This window comes from Oncorhynchus keta, unplaced genomic scaffold (genome assembly GCF_023373465.1).
Source record: "Oncorhynchus keta strain PuntledgeMale-10-30-2019 unplaced genomic scaffold, Oket_V2 Un_contig_26377_pilon_pilon, whole genome shotgun sequence".
NCBI lineage: Eukaryota > Metazoa > Chordata > Actinopteri > Salmoniformes > Salmonidae > Oncorhynchus > Oncorhynchus keta.
In genome coordinates, this window is record NW_026284935.1 from 39,974 (window position 1) to 62,700 (window position 22,727).

Sequence of the window (22,727 nt, forward strand, 5' to 3'; positions counted from 1 at the left end):
TAATGCTACATTGCTCGTCTTAATATTTCTACATTTCTTATTCCATTCTTTTACTTTTAGATGTGTGTGTATTGTTGTGAATTGTTCGATATTACTGCACTGTTGGCGTTAGAAACACAAGCATTTTTCGCTACACCCGCAATAACGTCTGCCGAATATGTGACCAATGTCATCTACTAAATATGTGACCAATAGGATTTGATTTGAAAAACTTGTCGAAGGAGTGGCTTTGAGACGGCGTGCACATGCGCAGTTCGACACGAGAGGACCCTTAGACCCGATGACGTGTATATACGCGTGCGTTTATCTGGTATAAACGGGGACTTCTGTTGCAGAATCAGTTTGAGCCGGTCGTTGATACTGTACTGTCTAGAACCTCCAGCACGACAGGTGGCAGCACTGGGCCATAAACTAGTATACTTACCAAAACCACCATAGAAGTACTGGATTATGACGTGGACTTGTTATGGGTCAGGAAGAGGACATTCCTCAACAAATAATAGTTTAATAACGTTGCAAAGGTGACACATCGTTCCGTCGATGGATCTAAATGAAGATAGTGTTAATTTGCGATGTGCACCCGGATATGCTTGTGTGTTCTCTGCGGTTTACCTGCAGCAGGAAAGTCGACGCTCGCGCAGGCGGTCAACTCTCACTCTGCACAACGAGGATGGAGGTCCGCTGTCATTTCTTACGACGACCTGATTCCCGGTGACGCGTTCAATGTGAAGGAAGTCCAGGATGAGCAGGATATTCCGCGATCGCAGACGGTACATTACAAGTCTTAAATCCTGTTCATATCAATGTAGACTACTGAGAACTGTAAATGCTCAACTACCCACCTGGGATTTTTTTGTGCCGAAATTGAATCAAATCTGCATTATTGAATTACACTGCCTGTAAAGTATCAAAAGGGAGTTAATTTCCATATAAATGCGTCATAGGTTTGATTGATACTGTAATGAAACGGCAAGGAGCAGGTCTCGAACCCTCGGGTCCGGCGTGCTATCGACTGTGCCGCAAAAGCATGCTCGATTTCCAGCGCTTATAAACCCAGGGTCGTTACAATATGATATACTATTTGAAATAGGCAACAGGGTTTGTCGTGAATGTGTTCCTCATGTCACTGTGCCACAACCCCCATGTCTTTCAGCAGACTGAATGGAAATGAAGGAACAGGGTTTGTCGTGAATGTGTTCCTCATGTCACTGTGCCACAACCCCCATGTCTTTCAGCAGACTGAATGGAAATGAAGGAACAGGGTTTGTCGTGAATGTGTTCCTCATGTCACTGTGCCACAACCCCCATGTCTTTCAGCAGACTGAATGGAAATGAAGGAACAGGGTTTGTCGTGAATGTGTTCCTCATGTCACTGTGCCACAACCCCCATGTCTTTCAGCAGACTGAATGGAAATGAAGGAACAGGGTTTGTCGTGAATGTGTTCCTCATGTCACTGTGCCACAACCCCCATGTCTTTCTGCAGACTGAATGGAAATGAAGGAACAGGGTTTGTCGTGAATGTGTTCCTCATGTCACTGTGCCACAACCCCCATGTCTTTCAGCAGACTGAATGGAAATGAAGGAACAGGGTTTGTCGTGAATGTGTTCCTCATGTCACTGTGCCACAACCCCCATGTCTTTCAGCAGACTGAATGGAAATGAAGGAACAGGGTTTGTCGTGAATGTGTTCCTCATGTCACTGTGCCACAACCCCCATGTCTTTCAGCAGACTGAATGGAAATGAAGGAACAGGGTTTGTCGTGAATGTGTTCCTCATGTCACTGTGCCACAACCCCCATGTCTTTCAGCAGACTGAATGGAAATGAAGGAACAGGGTTTGTCGTGAATGTGTTCCTCATGTCACTGTGCCACAACCCCCATGTCTTTCAGCAGACTGAATGGAAATGAAGGAACAGGGTTTGTCGTGAATGTGTTCCTCATGTCACTGTGCCACAACCCCCATGTCTTTCAGCAGACTGAATGGAAATGAAGGAACAGGGTTTGTCGTGAATGTGTTCCTCATGTCACTGTGCCACAACCCCCATGTCTTTCAGCAGACTGAATGGAAATGAAGGAACAGGGTTTGTCGTGAATGTGTTCCTCATGTCACTGTGCCACAACCCCCATGTCTTTCAGCAGACTGAATGGAAAGGTCACAGACAAGAGGTGCTGCGGTGTGTTGAACAGTTCCTACAGAGTCCCACAGATCAGCTACCACCAATCATCTACCAGATCAACAGGGATGCCCGGAGTCGTCTCCTTCACGCCGCTCAGGTCTGCGGGACACCGGCGGGCTCTTCTCGGGTCTGCGGGACACCGGCGGGCTCTTCTCGGGTCTGCGGGACACCGGCGGGCTCTTCTCAGGTCTGCGGGACACCGGTGGGCTCTTCTCGGGTCTGCGGGACACCGGCGGGCTCTTCTCGGGTCTGCGGGACACCGACGGGCTCCTCTCAGGTCTGCGGGACACCGGCGGGCTCTTCTCGGGTCTGCGGGACACCGGCGGGCTCTTCTCGGGTCTGCGGGACACCGGCGGGCTCTTCTCAGGTCTGCGGGACACTGGTGGGCTCTTCTCGGGTCTGCGGGACACCGGTGGGCTCTTCTCAGGCTTACCCGTCACCTTCAGATCGACCACCGCCGCCACTCGTCATTCTGCTGGATGACAACTTCTACTATCCAAGCATGAGATACGAGGTGTACCAACTGGCCAGAAAACGTATGTTAAATCTGAAACCCCGTTACTGCACCGTCTGAAACCCTGTTGTAGAGAGTTACTGCACCGTCTGAAACCCTGTTGTAGAGAGTTACTGCACCGTCTGAAACCCCGTTGTAGAGAGTTACTGCACCGTCTGAAACCCGTTGTAGAGAGTTACTGCACCGTCTGAAACCCTGTCGTAGAGAGTTACTGCACCGTCTGAAACCCTGTTGTAGAGAGTTACTGCACCGTCTGAAACCCTGTTGTAGAGAGTTACTGCACCGTCTGAAACCCTGTTGTAGAGAGTTACTGCACCGTCTGAAACCCCGTTGTAGAGAGTTACTGCACCGTCTGAAACCCTGTTGTAGAGAGTTACTGCACCGTCTGAAACCCTGTTGTAGAGAGTTACTGCACCGTCTGAAACCCCGTTGTAGAGTTACTGCACCGTCTGAAACCCCGTTGTAGAGAGTTACTGCACCGTCTGAAACCCCGTTGTAGAGTTACTGCACCGTCTGAAACCCCGTTGTAGAGAGTTACTGCACCGTCTGAAACCCTGTTGTAGAGAGTTACTGCACCGTCTGAAACCCCGTTGTAGAGTTACTGCACCGTCTGAAACCCTGTTGTAGAGAGTTACTGCACCGTCTGAAACCCTGTTGTAGAGAGTTACTGCACCGTCTGACACCCTGTTGTAGAGAGTTACTGCACCGTCTGAAACCCTGTTGTAGAGAGTTACTGCACCGTCTGAAACCCCGTTGTAGAGAGTTACTGCACCGTCTGAAACCCTGTTGTAGAGAGTTACTGCACCGTCTGAAACCCTGTTGTAGAGAGTTACTGCACCGTCTGAAACCCCGTTGTAGAGAGTTACTGCACCGTCTGAAACCCTGTTGTAGAGAGTTACTGCACCGTCTGAAACCCTGTTGTAGAGAGTTACTGCACCGTCTGAAACCCCGTTGTAGAGAGTTACTGCACCGTCTGAAACCCTGTTGTAGAGTTACTGCACCGTCTGAAACCCTGTTGTAGAGTTACTGCACCGTCTGAAACCCTGTTGTAGAGAGTTACTGCACCGTCTGAAACCCCGTTGTAGAGAGTTACTGCACCGTCTGAAACCCCGTTGTAGAGTTACTGCACCGTCTGAAACCCTGTTGTAGAGTTACTGCACCGTCTGAAACCCTGTTGTAGAGAGTTACTGCACCGTCTGAAACCCCGTTGTAGAGAGTTACTGCACCGTCTGAAACCCCGTTGTAGAGAGTTACTGCACCGTCTGAAACCCCGTTGTAGAGAGTTACTGCACCGTCTGAAACCCTGTTGTAGAGAGTTACTGCACCGTCTGAAACCCCGTTGTAGAGAGTTACTGCACCGTCTGAAACCCCATTGTAGAGAGTTACTGCACCGTCTGAAACCCTGTTGTAGAGAGTTACTGCACCGTCTGAAACCCTGTCGTAGAGAGTTACTGCACCGTCTGAAACCCTGTTGTAGAGAGTTACTGCACCGTCTGAAACCCCGTTGTAGAGAGTTACTGCACCGTCTGAAACCCCGTTGTAGAGAGTTACTGCACCGTCTGAAACCCTGTTGTAGAGAGTTACTGCACCGTCTGAAACCCCGTTGTAGAGAGTTACTGCACCGTCTGAAACCCTGTTGTAGAGAGTTACTGCACCGTCTGAAACCCTGTCATAGAGAGTTACTGCACCGTCTGAAACCCTGTTGTAGAGAGTTACTGCACCGTCTGAAACCCTGTTGTAGAGAGTTACTGCACCGTCTGAAACCCTGTTGTAGAGAGTTACTGCACCGTCTGAAACCCTGTCATAGAGAGTTACTGCACCGTCTGAAACCCCGTTGTAGAGAGTTACTGCACCGTCTGAAACCCCGTTGTAGAGAGTTACTGCACCGTCTGAAACCCTGTTGTAGAGAGTTACTGCACCGTCTGAAACCCTGTTGTAGAGAGTTACTGCACCGTCTGAAACCCTGTTGTAGAGAGTTACTGCACCGTCTGAAACCCTGTTGTAGAGAGTTACTGCACCGTCTGAAACCCTGTTGTAGAGAGTTACTGCACCGTCTGAAACCCTGTCGTAGAGAGTTACTGCACCGTCTGAAACCCTGTCGTAGAGAGTTACTGCACCGTCTGAAACCCTGTTGTAGAGAGTTACTGCACCTTCTGAAACCCTGTTGTAGAGAGTTACTGCACCGTCTGAAACCCCGTTGTAGAGAGTTACTGCACCGTCTGAAACCCTGTTGTAGAGAGTTACTGCACCGTCTGAAACCCTGTTGTAGAGAGTTACTGCACCGTCTGAAACCCTGTTGTAGAGAGTTACTGCACCGTCTGAAACCCTGTTGTAGAGAGTTACTGCACCGTCTGAAACCCCGTTGTAGAGAGTTACTGCACCGTCTGAAACCCTGTCGTAGAGAGTTACTGCACCGTCTGAAACCCTGTTGTAGAGAGTTACTGCACTGTCTGAAACCCCGTTGTAGAGAGTTACTGCACTGTCTGAAACCCCGTTGTAGAGAGTTACTGCACCGTCTGAAACCCTGTTGTAGAGAGTTACTGCACCGTCTGAAACCCTGTTGTAGAGAGTTACTGCACCGTCTGAAACCCTGTTGTAGAGTTACTGCACCGTCTGAAACCCCGTTTAGAGAGTTACTGCACCGTCTGAAACCCCGTTGTAGAGAGTTACTGCACCGTCTGAAACCCTGTTGTAGAGAATTACTGCACCGTCTGAAACCCTGTTGTAGAGAGTTACTGCACCGTCTGAAACCCCGTTGTAGAGAGTTACTGCACCGTCTGAAACCCCGTTGTAGAGAGTTACTGCACCGTCTGAAACCCCGTTGTAGAGAGTTACTGCACCGTCTGAAACCCCGTTGTAGAGAGTTACTGCACCGTCTGAAACCCCGTTGTAGAGAGTTACTGCACCGTCTGAAACCCCGTTGTAGAGAGTTACTGCACCGTCTGAAACCCTGTTGTAGAGAGTTACTGCACCGTCTGAAACCCCGTTGTAGAGAGTTACTGCACCGTCTGAAACCCCGTCGTAGAGAGTTACTGCACCGTCTGAAACCCTGTCGTAGAGAGAGTTACTGCACCGTCTGAAACCCTGTTGTAGAGAGTTACTGCACCGTCTGAAACCCTGTTGTAGAGAGTTACTGCACCGTCTGAAACCCTGTTGTAGAGTTACTGCACCGTCTGAAACCCAGTTGTAGAGAGTTACTGCACCGTCTGAAACCCCGTTGTAGAGAGTTACTGCACCGTCTGAAACCCCGTTGTAGAGAGTTACTGCACCGTCTGAAACCCCTTGTAGAGAGTTACTGCACCGTCTGAAACCCCGTTGTAGAGAGTTACTGCACCGTCTGAAACCCCGTTGTAGAGAGTTACTGCACCGTCTGAAACCCCGTTGTAGAGAGTTACTGCACCGTCTGAAACCCTGTTGTAGAGAGTTACTGCACCGTCTGAAACCCCGTTGTAGAGAGTTACTGCACCGTCTGAAACCCTGTTGTAGAGAGTTACTGCACCGTCTGAAACCCTGTCGTAGAGAGTTACTGCACCGTCTGAAACCCCGTTGTAGAGAGTTACTGCACCATCTGAAACCCTGTCGTAGAGTTACTGCACCGTCTGAAACCCTGTCGAGAGAGTTACTGCACCGTCTGACACCCCGTTGTAGAGAGTTACTGCACCGTCTGAAACCCTGTTACTGCACCGTCTGAAACCCTGTTGTAGAGAGTTACTGCACCGTCTGAAACCCTGTTGTAGAGAGTTACTGCACCGTCTGAAACCCTGTTGTAGAGTTACTGCACCGTCTGAAACCCTGTTATAGAGAGTTACTGCACCGTCTGAAACCCTGTTATAGAGAGTTACTGCACCGTCTGAAACCCTGTTGTAGAGAGTTACTGCACCGTCTGAAACCCTGTTGTAGAGAGTTACTGCACCGTCTGAAACCCTGTTGTAGAGAGTTACTGCACCGTCTGAAACCCTGTTGTAGAGAGTTACTGCACCGTCTGAAACCCTGTTGTAGAGAGTTACTGCACCGTCTGAAACCCTGTTGTAGAGAGTTACTGCACCGTCTGAAACCCTGTTGTAGAGAGTTACTGCACCGTCTGAAACCCTGTTGTAGAGAGTTACTGCACCGTCTGAAACCCTGTTGTAGAGAGTTACTGCACCGTCTGAAACCCTGTCGAGAGAGTTACTGCACCGTCTGAAACCCTGTCGTAGAGAGTTACTGCACCGTCTGAAACCCCGTCGAGAGAGTTACTGCACCGTCTGAAACCCAGTTGTAGAGAGTTACTGCACCGTCTGAAACCCAGTTGTAGAGAGTTACTGCACCGTCTGAAACCCAGTTGTAGAGAGTTACTGCACCGTCTGAAACCCTGTTGTAGAGAGTTACTGCACCGTCTGAAACCCAGTTGTAGAGAGTTACTGCACCGTCTGAAACCCTGTTGTAGAGAGTTACTGCACCGTCTGAAACCCTGTTGTAGAGAGTTACTGCACCGTCTGAAACCCTGTCGTAGAGAGTTACTGCACCGTCTGAAACCCTGTTGTAGAGAGTTACTGCACCGTCTGAAACCCCGTTGTAGAGAGTTACTGCACCGTCTGAAACCCCGTTGTAGAGAGTTACTGCACCGTCTGAAACCCTGTCGTAGAGTTACTGCACCGTCTGAAACCCTCTCGTGAGAGTTACTGCACCGTCTGAAACCCTGTTATAGAGAGTTACTGCACCGTCTGAAACCCTGTTGTAGAGAGTTACTGCACCGTCTGAAACCCTGTTGTAGAGAGTTACTGCACCGTCTGAAACCCTGTCGTAGAGAGTTACTGCACCGTCTGAAACCCCGTCGTAGAGAGTTACTGCACCGTCTGAAACCCCGTTGTAGAGATTTACTGCACCGTCTGAAACCCTGTTGTAGAGAGTTACTGCACCGTCTGAAACCCTGTTGTAGAGAGTTACTGCACCGTCTGAAACCCCGTTGTAGAGAGTTACTGCACCGTCTGAAACCCTGTTGTAGAGAGTTACTGCACCGTCTGAAACCCGTTGTAGAGAGTTACTGCACCGTCTGAAACCCCGTTGTAGAGAGTTACTGCACCGTCTGAAACCCTGTTGTAGAGAGTTACTGCACCGTCTGAAACCCCGTTGTAGAGAGTTACTGCACCGTCTGAAACCCTGTTGTAGAGAGTTACTGCACCGTCTGAAACCCTGTCGTAGAGAGTTACTGCACCGTCTGAAACCCTGTTGTAGAGAGTTACTGCACCGTCTGAAACCCTGTTGTAGAGAGTTACTGCACCGTCTGAAACCCCGTTGTAGAGAGTTACTGCACTGTCTGAAACCCTGTTGTAGAGAGTTACTGCACCGTCTGAAACCCCGTTGTAGAGAGTTACTGCACCGTCTGAAACCCTGTTGTAGAGAGTTACTGCACCGTCTGAAACCCCGTTGTAGAGAGTTACTGCACCGTCTGAAACCCTGTCGTGAGAGTTACTGCACCGTCTGAAACCCTGTTGTAGAGAGTTACTGCACCGTCTGAAACCCTGTTATAGAGAGTTACTGCACCGTCTGAAACCCTGTTGTAGAGAGTTACTGCACCGTCTGAAACCCCGTTGTAGAGAGTTACTGCACCGTCTGAAACCCTGTCGTAGAGAGTTACTGCACCGTCTGAAACCCTGTCAGAGAGTTACTGCACCGTCTGAAACCCTGTCGTGAGAGTTACTGCACCGTCTGAAACCCTGTTGTAGAGAGTTACTGCACCGTCTGAAACCCCGTTGTAGAGAGTTACTGCACCGTCTGAAACCCCGTTGTAGAGAGTTACTGCACCGTCTGAAACCCTGTTGTAGAGAGTTACTGCACCGTCTGAAACCCCGTTGTAGAGAGTTACTGCACCGTCTGAAACCCTGTTGTAGAGAGTTACTGCACCGTCTGAAACCCTGTCGTAGAGAGTTACTGCACCGTCTGAAACCCCGTTGTAGAGAGTTACTGCACTGTCTGAAACCCTGTTGTAGAGAGTTACTGCACCGTCTGAAACCCCGTTGTAGAGAGTTACTGCACCGTCTGAAACCCTGTTGTAGAGAGTTACTGCACCGTCTGAAACCCCGTTGTAGAGAGTTACTGCACCGTCTGAAACCCTGTCGTAGAGAGTTACTGCACCGTCTGAAACCCTGTTGTAGAGAGTTACTGCACCGTCTGAAACCCTGTTATAGAGAGTTACTGCACCGTCTGAAACCCTGTTGTAGAGAGTTACTGCACCGTCTGAAACCCCGTTGTAGAGAGTTACTGCACCGTCTGAAACCCTGTTGTAGAGAGTTACTGCACCGTCTGAAACCCCGTTGTAGAGAGTTACTGCACTGTCTGAAACCCTGTTGTAGAGAGTTACTGCACCGTCTGAAACCCCGTTGTAGAGAGTTACTGCACCGTCTGAAACCCTGTTGTAGAGAGTTACTGCACCGTCTGAAACCCCGTTGTAGAGAGTTACTGCACCGTCTGAAACCCTGTCGTAGAGAGTTACTGCACCGTCTGAAACCCTGTTGTAGAGTTACTGCACCGTCTGAAACCCTGTTATAGAGAGTTACTGCACCGTCTGAAACCCTGTTGTAGAGAGTTACTGCACCGTCTGAAACCCCGTTGTAGAGAGTTACTGCACCGTCTGAAACCCTGTCGTGAGAGTTACTGCACCGTCTGAAACCCTGTCGTAGAGAGTTACTGCACCGTCTGAAACCCTGTCGTAGAGAGTTACTGCACCGTCTGAAACCCTGTCGTAGAGAGTTACTGCACCGTCTGAAACCCTGTTGTAGAGAGTTACTGCACCGTCTGAAACCCCGTTGTAGAGAGTTACTGCACCGTCTGAAACCCTGTTATAGAGAGTTACTGCACCGTCTGAAACCCTGTTGTAGTGAGTTACTGCACCGTCTGAAACCCCGTTGTAGAGAGTTACTGCACCGTCTGAAACCCTGTCGTAGAGAGTTACTGCACCGTCTGAAACCCTGTTGTAGAGAGTTACTGCACCGTCTGAAACCCCGTTGTAGAGAGTTACTGCACCGTCTGAAACCCTGTTGTGAGAGTTACTGCACCGTCTGAAACCCTGTTGTAGAGAGTTACTGCACCGTCTGAAACCCTGTTACTGCACCATCTGAAACCCTGTTGTAGAGAGTTACTGCACCGTCTGAAACCCTGTTGTAGAGAGTTACTGCATCGTCTGAAACCCTGTTGTAGAGAGTTACTGCACCGTCTGAAACCCTGTTACTGCACCATCTGAAACCCTGTTGTAGAGAGTTACTGCACCGTCTGAAACCCTGTTGTAGAGAGTTACTGCACCGTCTGAAACCCTGTTGTAGAGAGTTACTGCACCGTCTGAAACCCTGTTGTAGAGAGTTACTGCACCGTCTGAAACCCTGTTGTAGAGAGTTACTGCACCGTCTGAAACCCTGTTGTAGAGAGTTACTGCACCGTCTGAAACCCTGTTGTAGAGAGTTACTGCACCGTCTGAAACCCCGTTGTAGAGAGTTACTGCACCGTCTGAAACCCTGTCAGAGAGTTACTGCACCGTCTGAAACCCTGTTGTAGAGAGTTACTGCACCGTCTGAAACCCTGTTGTAGATAGTTACTGCACCGTCTGAAACCCCGTTGTAGAGAGTTACTGCACCGTCTGAAACCCAGTTGTAGAGAGTTACTGCACCGTCTGAAACCCTGTTGTAGAGAGTTACTGCACCGTCTGAAACCCTGTTGTAGATAGTTACTGCACCGTCTGAAACCCTGTTGTAGAGAGTTACTGCACCGTCTGAAACCCTGTTGTAGAGTTACTGCACCGTCTGAAACCCCGTTGTAGAGAGTTACTGCACCGTCTGAAACCCTGTTGTAGATAGTTACTGCACCGTCTGAAACCCTGTTGTAGAGAGTTACTGCACCGTCTGAAACCCTGTTGTAGAGAGTTACTGCACCGTCTGAAACCCAGTGAAATGTCTTGATAATATTTGTATTTAAAGCTGTTTGAAGCCCGGTGTACATAACTGAAAGTACAATATGCAAAAATAAGTATGAGAAGCATAGAAATTGCACACCTAGAACAGATCTACCGCTTTCTAAGACTTGCTTTCAATGAAAATGACAGATCTATAAGTCACATTTCTACGTGCATTTGGTCTGGTCGCCCAAAAAGTTACAAATTACCAAACAAAACAAACTCCTCTTAGCCCAAGAACGACTTTTAAATATGTCCACAGAAAACAAAAACACATTTACAGGAACAACTGTGCAGATAAAGTTTGTTAACAGAATAAAACTGAGGAGATTCGACCATAATTCTGTTACCAAACTTTCATCTGCACAGTTTTTCCAGTAAATGTTTTTATTTATTTACTATGTAAATTGTTCAAACAAGTAGTCATTGTGCATAGAATTGTATGTATGGTTTGTTAAACTTTGAAATCAATGTTTTTAGTCTTAGTCTTAAATCAGAGTCTCGACGTAATTCCGTTTCTGTGGAATTGCCCCGTACCAGTTAACTTTATGTGGTCATTTTAATAACCAGTTAGTAAATCATAGATATCGTTTGCCTACGTTGACATTGTTCTCTTCGAAACAGACTCTGTGGGATTCTGTCAGGTGTACGTCCACTGTCCCGTGGAGTCGTGTGTCAGGAGAAACCAGCTGAGGCCCCAGCCGTTACCCAGTGATGTCATAGTAGAGATGGCCAAGCGCATGGAGCCTCCAAACCCTCAGAGAAACTCATGGGAGCAGAACAGTGTCACTCTGGACAGCGAACACCACTTCACCATAGAATACATGTGAGTGAGTCTAGGGAAGTGTCCCCTTACACAAGAAATCAAATGTATTTATAAAGCCCTTCGTACATCAGCTGATATCTCAAAGTGATGTACAGAAATCCAGCCTAAAACCCCAAACAGCAAGCAATGCAGGTGTAGAAGCACGGTGGCTAGGGAAAAACTCCCTAGAAAGGCCAAAACCTAGGAAGAAACCTAGAGAGGAACCAGGCTATGAGGGTGGCCAGTCCTCTTCTGGCTGTGCCGGGTGTAGATTATAACAGAACATGGCCAAGATGTTCAAATGTTCATAAATGACCAGCATGGTCAGATGATAATAATCATCACAGGCAGAACAGTTGAAACTGGAGCAGCAGCACGGCCAGGTGGACTTGGGACAGCAAGGATTCATCATGCCAGGTAGTCCTGAGGCATGGTCCTCTGAGAGGAAGGAGAGAATTGGAGGGATCATACTTAAATTCACACAGGACACCGGATAAGACAGGAGAAGTACTCCAGATATAACAGACTGACCCTAGCCCCCGACACATAAACTACTGTAGCATAAATACTGGAGGCTGAGACAGGAGGGGTCGGGGAGACACTGTGGTCCCGTCCGATCCAAGTAATCAGACAGGAAATGTGACGTTAACGTAATCAAATGATACTATTTATGTATATTAACCTTGTGTTTCACCCTCTCCTTCAGCCAAAGGTTGGTGAAGGTGATCTCCACTGCGTTGGAGAACCCACTGAGTCCAGTCCAGGACAACACTGAGCAGCAGGTATGTTCTGTTAGTTCATGGAACCCACTGAGTCCAGTCCAGGACAACACTGAGCAGCAGGTATGTTCTGTTAGTTCATGGAACCCACTGAGTCCAGTCCAGGACAACACTGAGCAGCAGGTGTGTTCTGTTAGTTCATGGAACCCACTGAGTCCAGTCCAGGACAACACTGAGCAGCAGGTATGTTCTGTTAGTTCATGGAACCCACTGAGTCCAGTCCAGGACAACACTGAGCAGCAGGTGTGTTCTGTTAGTTCATGGAACCCACTGAGTCCAGTCAGGACAACACTGCAGCAGGTATATTCTGTTAGTTCATGGAACCCACTGAGTCCAGTCCAGGACAACACTGAGCAGCAGGTATGTTCTGTTAGTTCATGGAACCCACTGAGTCCAGTCAGGACAACACTGAGCAGCAGGTATGTTCTGTTAGTTCATGGAACCCACTGAGTCAGTCCAGGACAACACTGAGCAGCAGGTATGTTCTGTTAGTTCATGGAACCCACTGAGTCCAGTCCAGGACAACACTGAGCAGCAGGTATGTTCTGTTAGTTCATGGAACCCACTGAGTCCAGTCCAGGACAACACTGAGCAGCAGGTATGTTCTGTTAGTTCATGGAACCCACTGAGTCCAGTCCAGGACAACACTGAGCAGCAGGTGTGTTCTGTTAGTTCATGGAACCCACTGAGTCCAGTCAGGACAACATTGACCATGTTGTATTCTTTATTCTAGTAGGAGGCAGAGCAGCTTACAGTATGGTGATGAGCATTTTGACCATGTTAACATGACCTCTGCTGTATTCTATATTCTAGTAGGAGAGCAGCTTACAGTATGGTGATGAGCATTTTGACCATGTTAACATGACCTCTGCTGTATTCTATATTCTAGTAGGAGGCTGACCCTCAGAGCTGTGGTGTATTCTATATTCTGTAGGAGGCTGACCCTCAGAGCTGTGGTGTATTCTATAGGAGGCTGACCCTCAGAGCTGTGGTGTATTCTGTAGGAGGCTGACCCTCAGAGCTGTGGTGTATTCTATATTCTGTAGGAGGCTGACCCTCAGAGCTGTGGTGTATTCTATATTCTGTAGGAGGCTGACCCTCAGAGCTGTGGTGGATTCTATAGGAGGCTGACCCTCCAGAGCTGTGGTGTATTCTATATTCTGTAGGAGGCTGACCCTCAGAGCTGTGGTGTATTCTATATCCTATAGGAGGCTGACCCTCAGAGCTGTGGTGTATTCTATATTCTGTAGGAGGCTGACCCTCAGAGCTGTGGTGTATTCTATATTCTGTAGGAGGCGGACCCTCAGAGCTGTGGTGTATTCTATAGGAGGCTGACCCTCAGAGCTGTGGTGTATTCTATATTCTGTAGGAGGCTGACCCTCAGAGCTGTGGTGTATTCTATATTCTGTAGGAGGCTGACCCTCAGAGCTGTGGTGTATTCTATATTCTGTAGGAGGCTGACCCTCAGAGCTGTGGTGTATTCTATATTCTGTAGGAGGCTGACCCTCAGAGCTGTGGTGTATTCTATATTCTGTAGGAGGCTGACCCTCAGAGCTGTGGTGTATTCTATATTCTGTAGGAGGCTGACCCTCAGAGCTGTGGTGTATTCTGTAGGAGGCTGACCCTCAGAGCTGTGGTGTATTCTGTAGGAGGCTGACCCTCAGAGCTGTGGTGTATTCTATATTCTGTAGGAGGCTGACCCTCAGAGCTGTGGTGTATTCTATATTCTGTAGGAGGCTGACCCTCAGAGCTGTGATGTATTCTATATTCTGTAGGAGGCTGACCCTCAGAGCTGTGGTGTATTCTGTAGGAGGCTGACCCTCAGAGCTGTGGTGTATTCTATATTCTGTAGGAGGCTGACCCTCAGAGCTGTGGTGTATTCTATATTCTATAGGAGGCTGACCCTCAGAGCTGTGGTGTATTCTATATTCTATAGGAGGCTGACCCTCAGAGCTGTGGTGTATTCTATATTCTGTAGGAGGCTGACCGTCAGAGCTGTGTGTCCAGTGTGGTCCACCAGGCTGACCAGGCCTGCAGACGCCTGGTCTCACAGGCCATGCAGGAGGCCAGAGGTCAGTATTCATCCTTACTGTGATCCTTAAAGCCCACACACACACACACACTGATACAGTTTGCGGCTGAGAGTACTTAGCGACTCTGAACGGAATGCCAGGCGTAATTTGCAAGCGGAAAATGTTGTCAGCCGTACGCCCACCGGCAGCCGGTCCCTAAAACCCGCCGTGCCGAGCGAGCGTCAAACAGATGAACAGCACGTGGACATTTGGGGTGTTTACTCTCCCCTTTAAAACTCAGTGAGATGACGCTGCCCACGGAAATAAACACAATATCCGGCCCATTTCCACAACAACTAAAAGAGGTGTTGAAGCACGGGAACGACTAAACTTCTCTGTTTTTGGGGGGGTGGACCTGTACCAACCACGTCGTAGCAGCGTGAAGCTCCTCGTAACACACTCTCGACTGTGTGAGAACATGGCAGTAACGTCTTGCCTCGCGCTCATCTCAAAATCTTGTTTAAACATCATCTGGCTGAGTCTAACTTTTAAAAAATAAAACATAATCAAGAGGTAATAGTGGCAAGGCATGTAGTAGCCTAGCGGTTAGAGTGTAGAGGCGGCAGGGTAGCCTAGTGGTGGCAGGGTAGCCTTGTGGTTAGAGTGTAGAGGCGGCAGGGTAGCCTAGTGGTGGCAAGGTAGCCTAGTGGTTGGGGAGTGTAGAGGGCGGCAGGGTAGCCTAGTGGTTAGAGTGTAGAGGGGCGGCAGGGTAGCCTGGTGGTTAGAGTGTAGAGGGCGGCAGGGTAGCCTAGTGGTTAGAGTGTAGAGGGCGGCAGGGCATCCTAGTGGTTAGAATGTAGAGGCGGCAGGGTAGCCTAGTGGTTAGAGCGTTGGACTAGTAACCGGAAGGTTGCAAGTTCAAACCCCGAGCTGACAAGGTACAAATCTGTCGTTCTGCCCCTGAACAGGCAGTTAACCCACTGTTCCCAGGCCGTCATTGAAAATAAGAATTTGTTCTTAACTGACTTGCCTGGTTAAATAAAGGTAAAATAAAAACAGAGAGAATGAATGATTGATTATATTGTATGTTTCTAAGTAGAATGTTTCTTGACTCACTACCTCCCTTTACTTCTTTATCAGTAAATCACAACTCTTCATCCTCTATGTTCAGAACATCAACTTCCCCCAGAGAGGATGAGGTCTCTGGCAGCCGACTTCAATGAATCCAAAACCACATTTCTCCAGGACCTGCGGAGACAGGTTCTCCGCGGCCTTCCCTTAACCGGGGGAAGGGCGTGGAGGTGGGCGGAGTCGTGACCAGAGCCGTGGGCGTCTTCAACAAGAAACGGGAAATCATTGCAAGATACCTTCCTCCTTATGACAGAATAAAATGACACAGATAACCAGGGATGGATGACAGCCATTATGTAACTTTCATTGATTCTATGGAAATAGTCATACATTTTGGCGTTAGTAATTACATTTCTTTATTTTTTCGGACAAAATGTCCAACCTGTTAGGTGCATATACAGGGTGGAACCTAACAGGGTGGAAATGTGGAGGCTAACTTAGCCGTAGCACTGGGTGGAACCGAGCAAGGTGGAACCTAACAGGGTGGAAATGTGGAGGCTAACGTAGCCGTAGCACTAGGTGGAACCTAGCAGGGTGGAAATGTGGGGGGCTAACTTAGCCGTAGCACTGGGTGGAACCGAGCAAGGTGGAACCTAACAGGGTGGAAATGTGGAGGCTAACTTAGCTGTAGCACTGGGTGGAACCGAGCAAGGTGGAACCTAACAGGGTGGAAATGTGGAGGCTAACGTAGCCGTAGCACTGGGTGGAACCTAGCAAGGTGGAAATGTGGAGGCTAACTTAGCTGTAGCACTGGGTGGAACCTAACAGGGGGTGGAAATGTGGAGGCTAACTTAGCCGTAGCACTGGGTGGAACCTAGCAGGTGGAACCTAGCAAGGTGAAAATGTGGAGGCTAACTTAGCCGTAGCACTGTGAGTGATCAAGATCCAGCTAGCATAATGGTGCCCACTTGAAGATAATTTTTTTACTGTTCTGTCAAACACAATTTGAAATGATCAAATGTTCATCTAATTTAGCCGAACAGCGGGGACATTTTAAGAGTGAGACCGTACTGACTAACATCACGAAACATTAAAATGTAGATGTGAACAGTGTTGATACTTAATGTAGCGTTGCGTTGCTATGGACACTTCCTGATTGTGATGTCATCATCCACTGAAAACAAAATGGTCAAAAATGCAAATAATAATGCCCATTGAGATCGACATGTTTTGTGTTTTTATGGAAAAGGACACGTACCTTTCTATTTAAAGCCCTTTGGAAACCACATTCTACAGTGAATAAGAGGTTATGTCCTGGGGACAGAAAAGGCACTGCATAACAGGAATGAATGACCCCGGTCTGTGAGAGACACAAATCTTGCTTGTTTGTAGGTGACCAAATACTTATTTTCCACCATAATTTGCAAATAAATTCATTAAAAAATCCTACAATGTGATTTTCTGGATTTTTTTTTTCTTCTAATTTTGTCTGTCATAGTTGAAGTGTACCTATGATGAAAAAATTACAGGCCTCTCATCTTTTTAAGTGGGAGAACTTGCACAATTGGTGGCTGAATATGTAACCACTGTATTTGGTTTTATAGAGGGCCTAAATCCTACACATCCTAGATCACTGCATAGAAAACACCACTCCAATACAGGGACCATTAGACACTGCTACATCAATCTATGTTTCCAGAAAACAAACAGGAAACCCTTTTAACATACAATATGAAAAACAAACTCCAGGCTCTGATCTGTGCAAATCATTTCAATACTCAGGGGAGGGGTGGTGTTACGTTACTGTCTGTAAGGACCACAATCATTTCAATACTCAGGGAGGGGGTGGTGTTACGTTACTGTCTGTAAGGACCACAATCATTTCAATACTCGGAGGGTGGTGTTACGTTACTGTCTGTAAGGACCACAATCATTTCAATACTCAGGGAGGGGTGGTGTTACGTTACTGTCTGTAAGGACCACAATCATTTCAATACTCAGGGAGGGGTGGTGTTACGTTACTGTCTGTAAGGACCACAATCATTTCAATACTCAGGGAGGGGTGGTGTTACGTTACTGTCTGTAAGGACCACAATCATTTCAATACTCAGGGAGGGGTGGTGTTACGTTACTGTCTGTAAGGACCACAATCATTTCAATACTCAGGGAGGGTGGTGTTACGTTACTGTCTGTAAGGACCACAATCATTTCAATACTCAGGGAGGGGTGGTGTTACGTTACTGTCTGTAAGGACCACAATCATTTCAATACTCAGGGAGGGGTGGTGTTACGTTACTGTCTGTAAGGACCACAATCATTTCCAACACTGCTACAACTTTTATGTGAAATACTTTGAAATACTTTTTAAAAACAGGTTCAGAAGAATACTTTGGCCTTTTGATGAAATACGATTTATCCAAGTCCGAATGATTTGTCTCGGAACGCAAATGGTATTTCAGCTCCAGATCATTGTTCATTGAGGAGGTATTAGCTAAAGAGCACCAGGTAATATGAATCAGTAAGGCTAGCTGAAGGTAAGAAATTATGGGATTGGCAGCAACAGAGGATGTCTGAATGTGGAACAGAGAACACATAGAATCAATCTGAATGTGGAACAGAGAACACATGGAATCAACCGGAATGTGGAACAGAGAACACATAGAATCAATCTGAATGTGGAACAGAGAACACATGGAATCAATCTGAATGTGGAACAGAGAACACATGGAATCAACCGGAATGTGGAACAGAGAACACATAGAATCAATCTGAATGTGGAACAGAGAACACATGGAATCAATCTGAATGTGGAACAGAGAACACATGGAATCAACCAGAATGTGGAACAGAGAACACATGGAATCAACCGGAATGTGGAACAGAGAACACATGGAATCAACCGGAATGTGGAACAGAGAACACATGGAATCGAATGTGGAACAGAGAACACATGGAATCAGCGGATGTGGAACAGAGAACACATGGAATCAACCCCGGAATGTGGAACAGAGAACATATGGCGGAATGTGGAACAGAGAACATATGGAATCACGGAATGTGGAACAGAACACATGGAATCAATCGAATGTGGAACAGAGAACATATGGAATCATGTGGAACAGAGAACACATGGAATCAGCCCGGAATGTGGAACAGAACACATGGAATCAACCGGAATGTGGACCAGAACATGGAATCAGCGGAATGTGGAACAGAGAACACATGGAATCCGGAATGTGGAACAGAACACATGGAATCAACCGGAATGTGGAACAGAACACATGGAATCAACCGGAATGTGGAACAGAGAACACATGGAATCAACAGGAATGTGGAACAGAGAACATATGGAATCAACCGGAATGTGGAACAGAGAACATATGGAATCAACCGAATGTGGAACAGAGAACACATGGAATCAACCTGAATGTGGAACAGAGAACATATGGAATCAACCGGAATGTGGAACAGAGAACACATGGAATCAACCGGAATGTGGAACAGAGAACACATGGAATCGGAATGTGGACCAGAGAACACATGGAATCAGCGGAATGTGGAACAGAGAACACATGGAATCAACCGGAATGTGGAACAGAGAACACATGGAATCAACCGGAATGTGGAACAGAGAACACATGGAATCAACCGGAATGTGGAACAGAGAGCACATGGAATCAACCGGAATGTGGAACAGAGAACACATGGAATCAATCTGAATGTGGAACAGAGAACACATGGAATCAACAGGAATGTGGAACAGTGCAGAGTAAATTACAGAGTGAAATAATGTCTAAGCTGAAAGCATCAATATGCACAGATGTCATTCACTTCAAGCCATTGATATAATGTTACGTTTTTACACTCACAATAAAGTGAGACACTACTATACACAATGTATAATAAAGCCTGTCTGTTTGTCAATGTTGATGAGCACCTATTTGGACCAATGGGCTTGTACTTGCTTCATGCCTTAACTCCTCACACCATTTACACAACACTGTATGTAGACTTTTCTATTGTGTTTTGACTGAACATTTGTTTATTCCATGTGTAACTCTGTGTTGTTGTTTGTGTCGCACTGCTTTGCTTTATCTTGGCCAGGTCGCAGTTGTAAATGAGAACTTGTTCTCAACTAGCCTACCTGGTTAAAAAAAGGTCAAATAAAATAAATTAAAATAAAAGATAAGGCCAAAACTGTTTAAACTCTAGTCACAGATACCTTGCTAATCGCTATTTAAACTATGAGTTTAGTCACTCGCATGTAACATCACCAATATGTATGTAACTAATTCAGAGTCGGGCTCTCGTGTGGCGCAGTGGTCTAAGGCACTGCATCAAGGTGCTAAGAGACGTCACAACAGTCCCTGGTTCAAATCCAGGCTGTATAACATCCGGCCGTGATTAGGATCCCCATAGAGCAGTACACAATTGGCCCAGCCTCGTCAAGGTTTGGCCCCTGTTGGGGTAGGCCGTCATTGTAAATAAGAATTTGTTCTTAACCCAACTTGCCTCGTTAAATAAAAGGTTACATTTTAAAAATAAGAAGTGACTTTCTTTAAATTCTCAGACGGCACCGAGGAGGACACGTGATAAATGTCTCCAACCTCCAGATTGCGTTCCCATTTATAAAACATCAATTCCTCATTTCAAAGTAACACTCACTCTCTAAGTTATATCATAAAAAATAAAAAAAACTATACAATAAAATCTAGATCAGAATCGCTCTGATCCCTGATTATCATAAACACGGGAATAAGTTAATTCTCTCTGTGAGCCGCCAAACATCGTTCGAATTCATCTCCCGGGTTACCGTGGGTCAGTCACTGCGTGCTGCCCGCGAGCGAAGTGGCAGGCGAAGTCATACTTGTTCCTGCACTCACAGCCGCAGACATTACACTGGAAAGGGTTCTCGTAGCCGTGGCAACCCATGTGAACGGTATACAGGATGTTGTCGGAGAAGTAGGTGTCGCAGTGCTGGCAGCTGTGCAGCATCTGTGGGTCTGGGTGCTGTGTGCTACCGAGCCGGGCAGGGGGTACTGGGCTGGCTGTTACTAATGCTCGCTGAGCTGGTGCGTGTGTGTGCACTGTGCTCACTGCTGGGTTCTGGGTCCACAGGGCTGGGGGCTGTAGTTCCTGCTATGGCCTGCAGGCGGTTGGAGGTCCTCGGGGCCGGTTGGGGAGGAGGTCTGGTGGTGGTGGTGGTGGTAGTGGTGGTGGTGGGCACCACTTTGACTGGTGGACAAAGATACTGACACTGCAATCGGTGCACCGGAGGCCTGCTGGATGAGGAACGGCTTAACGTCGTTACAGGACAGTCTGTCAGGAGACACAGGGGTCTGGTCCACTGGGGGAGGTTGGACAACTGGCCTGCCAGCGTGAGACAGCTGGTTCAGAGGATTGTTGTCCACCATCATGTCACTGTTGACATCCCTGCTGGCTCCTCCCTCCTCCTCCAGTCCCATGGTCCTTCACATCGCTCTCATACCCCTCGTGGTTCAGGTAGTCTGGTTTCCCCACCACCATGGAGGGAGGGCTGAAGTTGATGAGGAGGTGTCTGCTGTAGCCTCCCAGGCCCAGGGAGCTGCCACTCTTCTTCTGTAGGACGTTCAGCATCTTCTTGTTGGACAGGAAGGCGGGCAGCCCCGCCCCCTTCATGGGTAAAAGCTTGTGGCGGCGCCGGCGGTGGTGGGACAGGTTGCTGCGGTCGCTGCAACGGAAGGAGCAGAGGTCACACTTGTAGGGCTTCTCTCCCGTGTGGGAGCGCATGTGGGCCTCAAGGTGGCGCTCGTAGGCAGAGGCAAAGGGACACAGCTGGCAGCGGTGAGGCTTCTCTCCTGTCAAATCAACAAAGAGGGAATGTTTAGGTTTATTTGAACATCTCGGCACAACTCCAACATCCATTAAAATGTAACGTCACACAATATAAATAATACAAGTTTAAAAAAAAACTTTTTTTTTTTAAAGATCCTAACTATATGGGCGGTGCAAAGGGGAGGACTGACCATCTGGCATGTTGGGCAAATGCCAGATGGGCGGTCCATTTTACCTGTGTGAATTCTGATGTGCTCTATCAGGCGGCGGTGCCTTTACTGGCGTAGCTGCAGTAGCTACACTTGAGCTTGCCGTCGAAGGTCCTCTGGAAGCCGTCCACCAGCAGCCCAGAGCCGTCGTCCAGAGAGACTTCCACGGACCCATTGTGATGATCACTGTCTGGGAGAGCTGCTACTACCGGGAGAGGAGACGACAACACACAGAATTAAATAGATACTTTACAGTCAAATTCTTTCACCCGGACATTGATACAGAAATTGATACCTCTAAAAAATACCCAACCTCACTGACACACAAAAAAAGCCTAGGTCTGTAGCTCAAATCAGAATTTATCTGGAAGCAGGATTTGTAAAATCACATTTTTACAAGTGATCTATTTTCCGGTGACAAAATATATATTCTGGCAATCTAGTCAGAAACCATTTGTGGCGCAGTCCTGTTTATGTCTGGTGCTCAAAAGATATGAGAGGATCACTTGAGATGCATTAGTGTCATCTATGTTACGTTAATATCTCCACAATATGGTATCTAAATGTAACAGTATAACTTTAGTCCGTCCCCTCGCCCAGGGCTCGAACCAGGGACCATCTGCACACATCAACAACTGATACCCACGAAGCATCGTTTACCCATCGCTCCACAAGAGCCGCGGCCCTTGCAGAGCAAAGGGGGAACCACTACTTCAGGTCTCCAGGCGAGTGACGTCGCCGATCGAAGCGCTATTTAGTGCGCACCGCCGCTAACTAAGCCAGCCGTTTCACATCCGTTACGTAAACATAAAAACCACTCATTGCTCCTCCAGAGGACCCCTTTCAGATGACGGCCCATCGCCACTAAATAAACACGTTAAAACCCTGTTAGGTTTCCCCGTAGCGCTGGGGCCCTGTTCCACTGGTTTCACTTCCCAAAGAAAAATGGGGATATGGCTTATTTTGTGGGGGCGATTTAAAAAATATATATACATCACGAGTTAAAAGTAAATGACTCTGATAGTGTTCATAACGGTCTCACCGGCTTGGAGGTGGTCGGGCTCTATCTCCCCACCGACAGAGCCCGAGATCATGTTGACATGGTGCGTTTGCTGCGTCAGGTACTCTTGAAAGTCCTTTATGAAATCCAGAGGTTTTAGATCATCATCCATTTGGCAAGATGGGGTGTTTATGATGACTTCTGATCACTCCCCGAAACCTGTAAAATAGGAAATAATATATTTTTTAAAACAACATTTATTTAACTAAATAAAGAACACCTTATTTACAATGATGGCCTACCGGGAACAGTGGGGTTAACTGGTCTAGGAACAGTGGGTTAACTGCCTTGTTCAGGGGCAGAATGACAGATTTGTACCTCGTCAGCTCGGGGATTTGATCTTGCAACCTTTCGGTTACTAGTC

General features: G+C 47.6%; 1 protein-coding gene and 1 pseudogene across 1 annotated transcript; one reads left to right on the forward strand and one right to left on the reverse strand.

Moving 5' to 3' along the window:
• The first annotated feature begins 420 nt into the window (after positions 1 to 420).
• LOC127922602 (L-seryl-tRNA(Sec) kinase-like) lies at positions 421 to 15,526 on the forward strand. The gene is made up of 6 exons (XM_052506432.1): positions 421 to 770; positions 2,138 to 2,714; positions 11,238 to 11,439; positions 12,125 to 12,200; positions 14,176 to 14,269; positions 15,381 to 15,526. The coding sequence occupies exons 1-6, from the start codon at positions 573 to 575 to the stop codon at positions 15,524 to 15,526; spliced, it is 1,293 nt and encodes a 430-aa protein (XP_052362392.1). The 5' UTR covers positions 421 to 572.
• A 4,563-nt stretch (positions 15,527 to 20,089) lies between these two features.
• LOC127922603 (zinc finger protein Pegasus-like) lies at positions 20,090 to 22,484 on the reverse strand (annotated as a pseudogene).
• Positions 22,485 to 22,727: the final 243 nt, after the last annotated feature.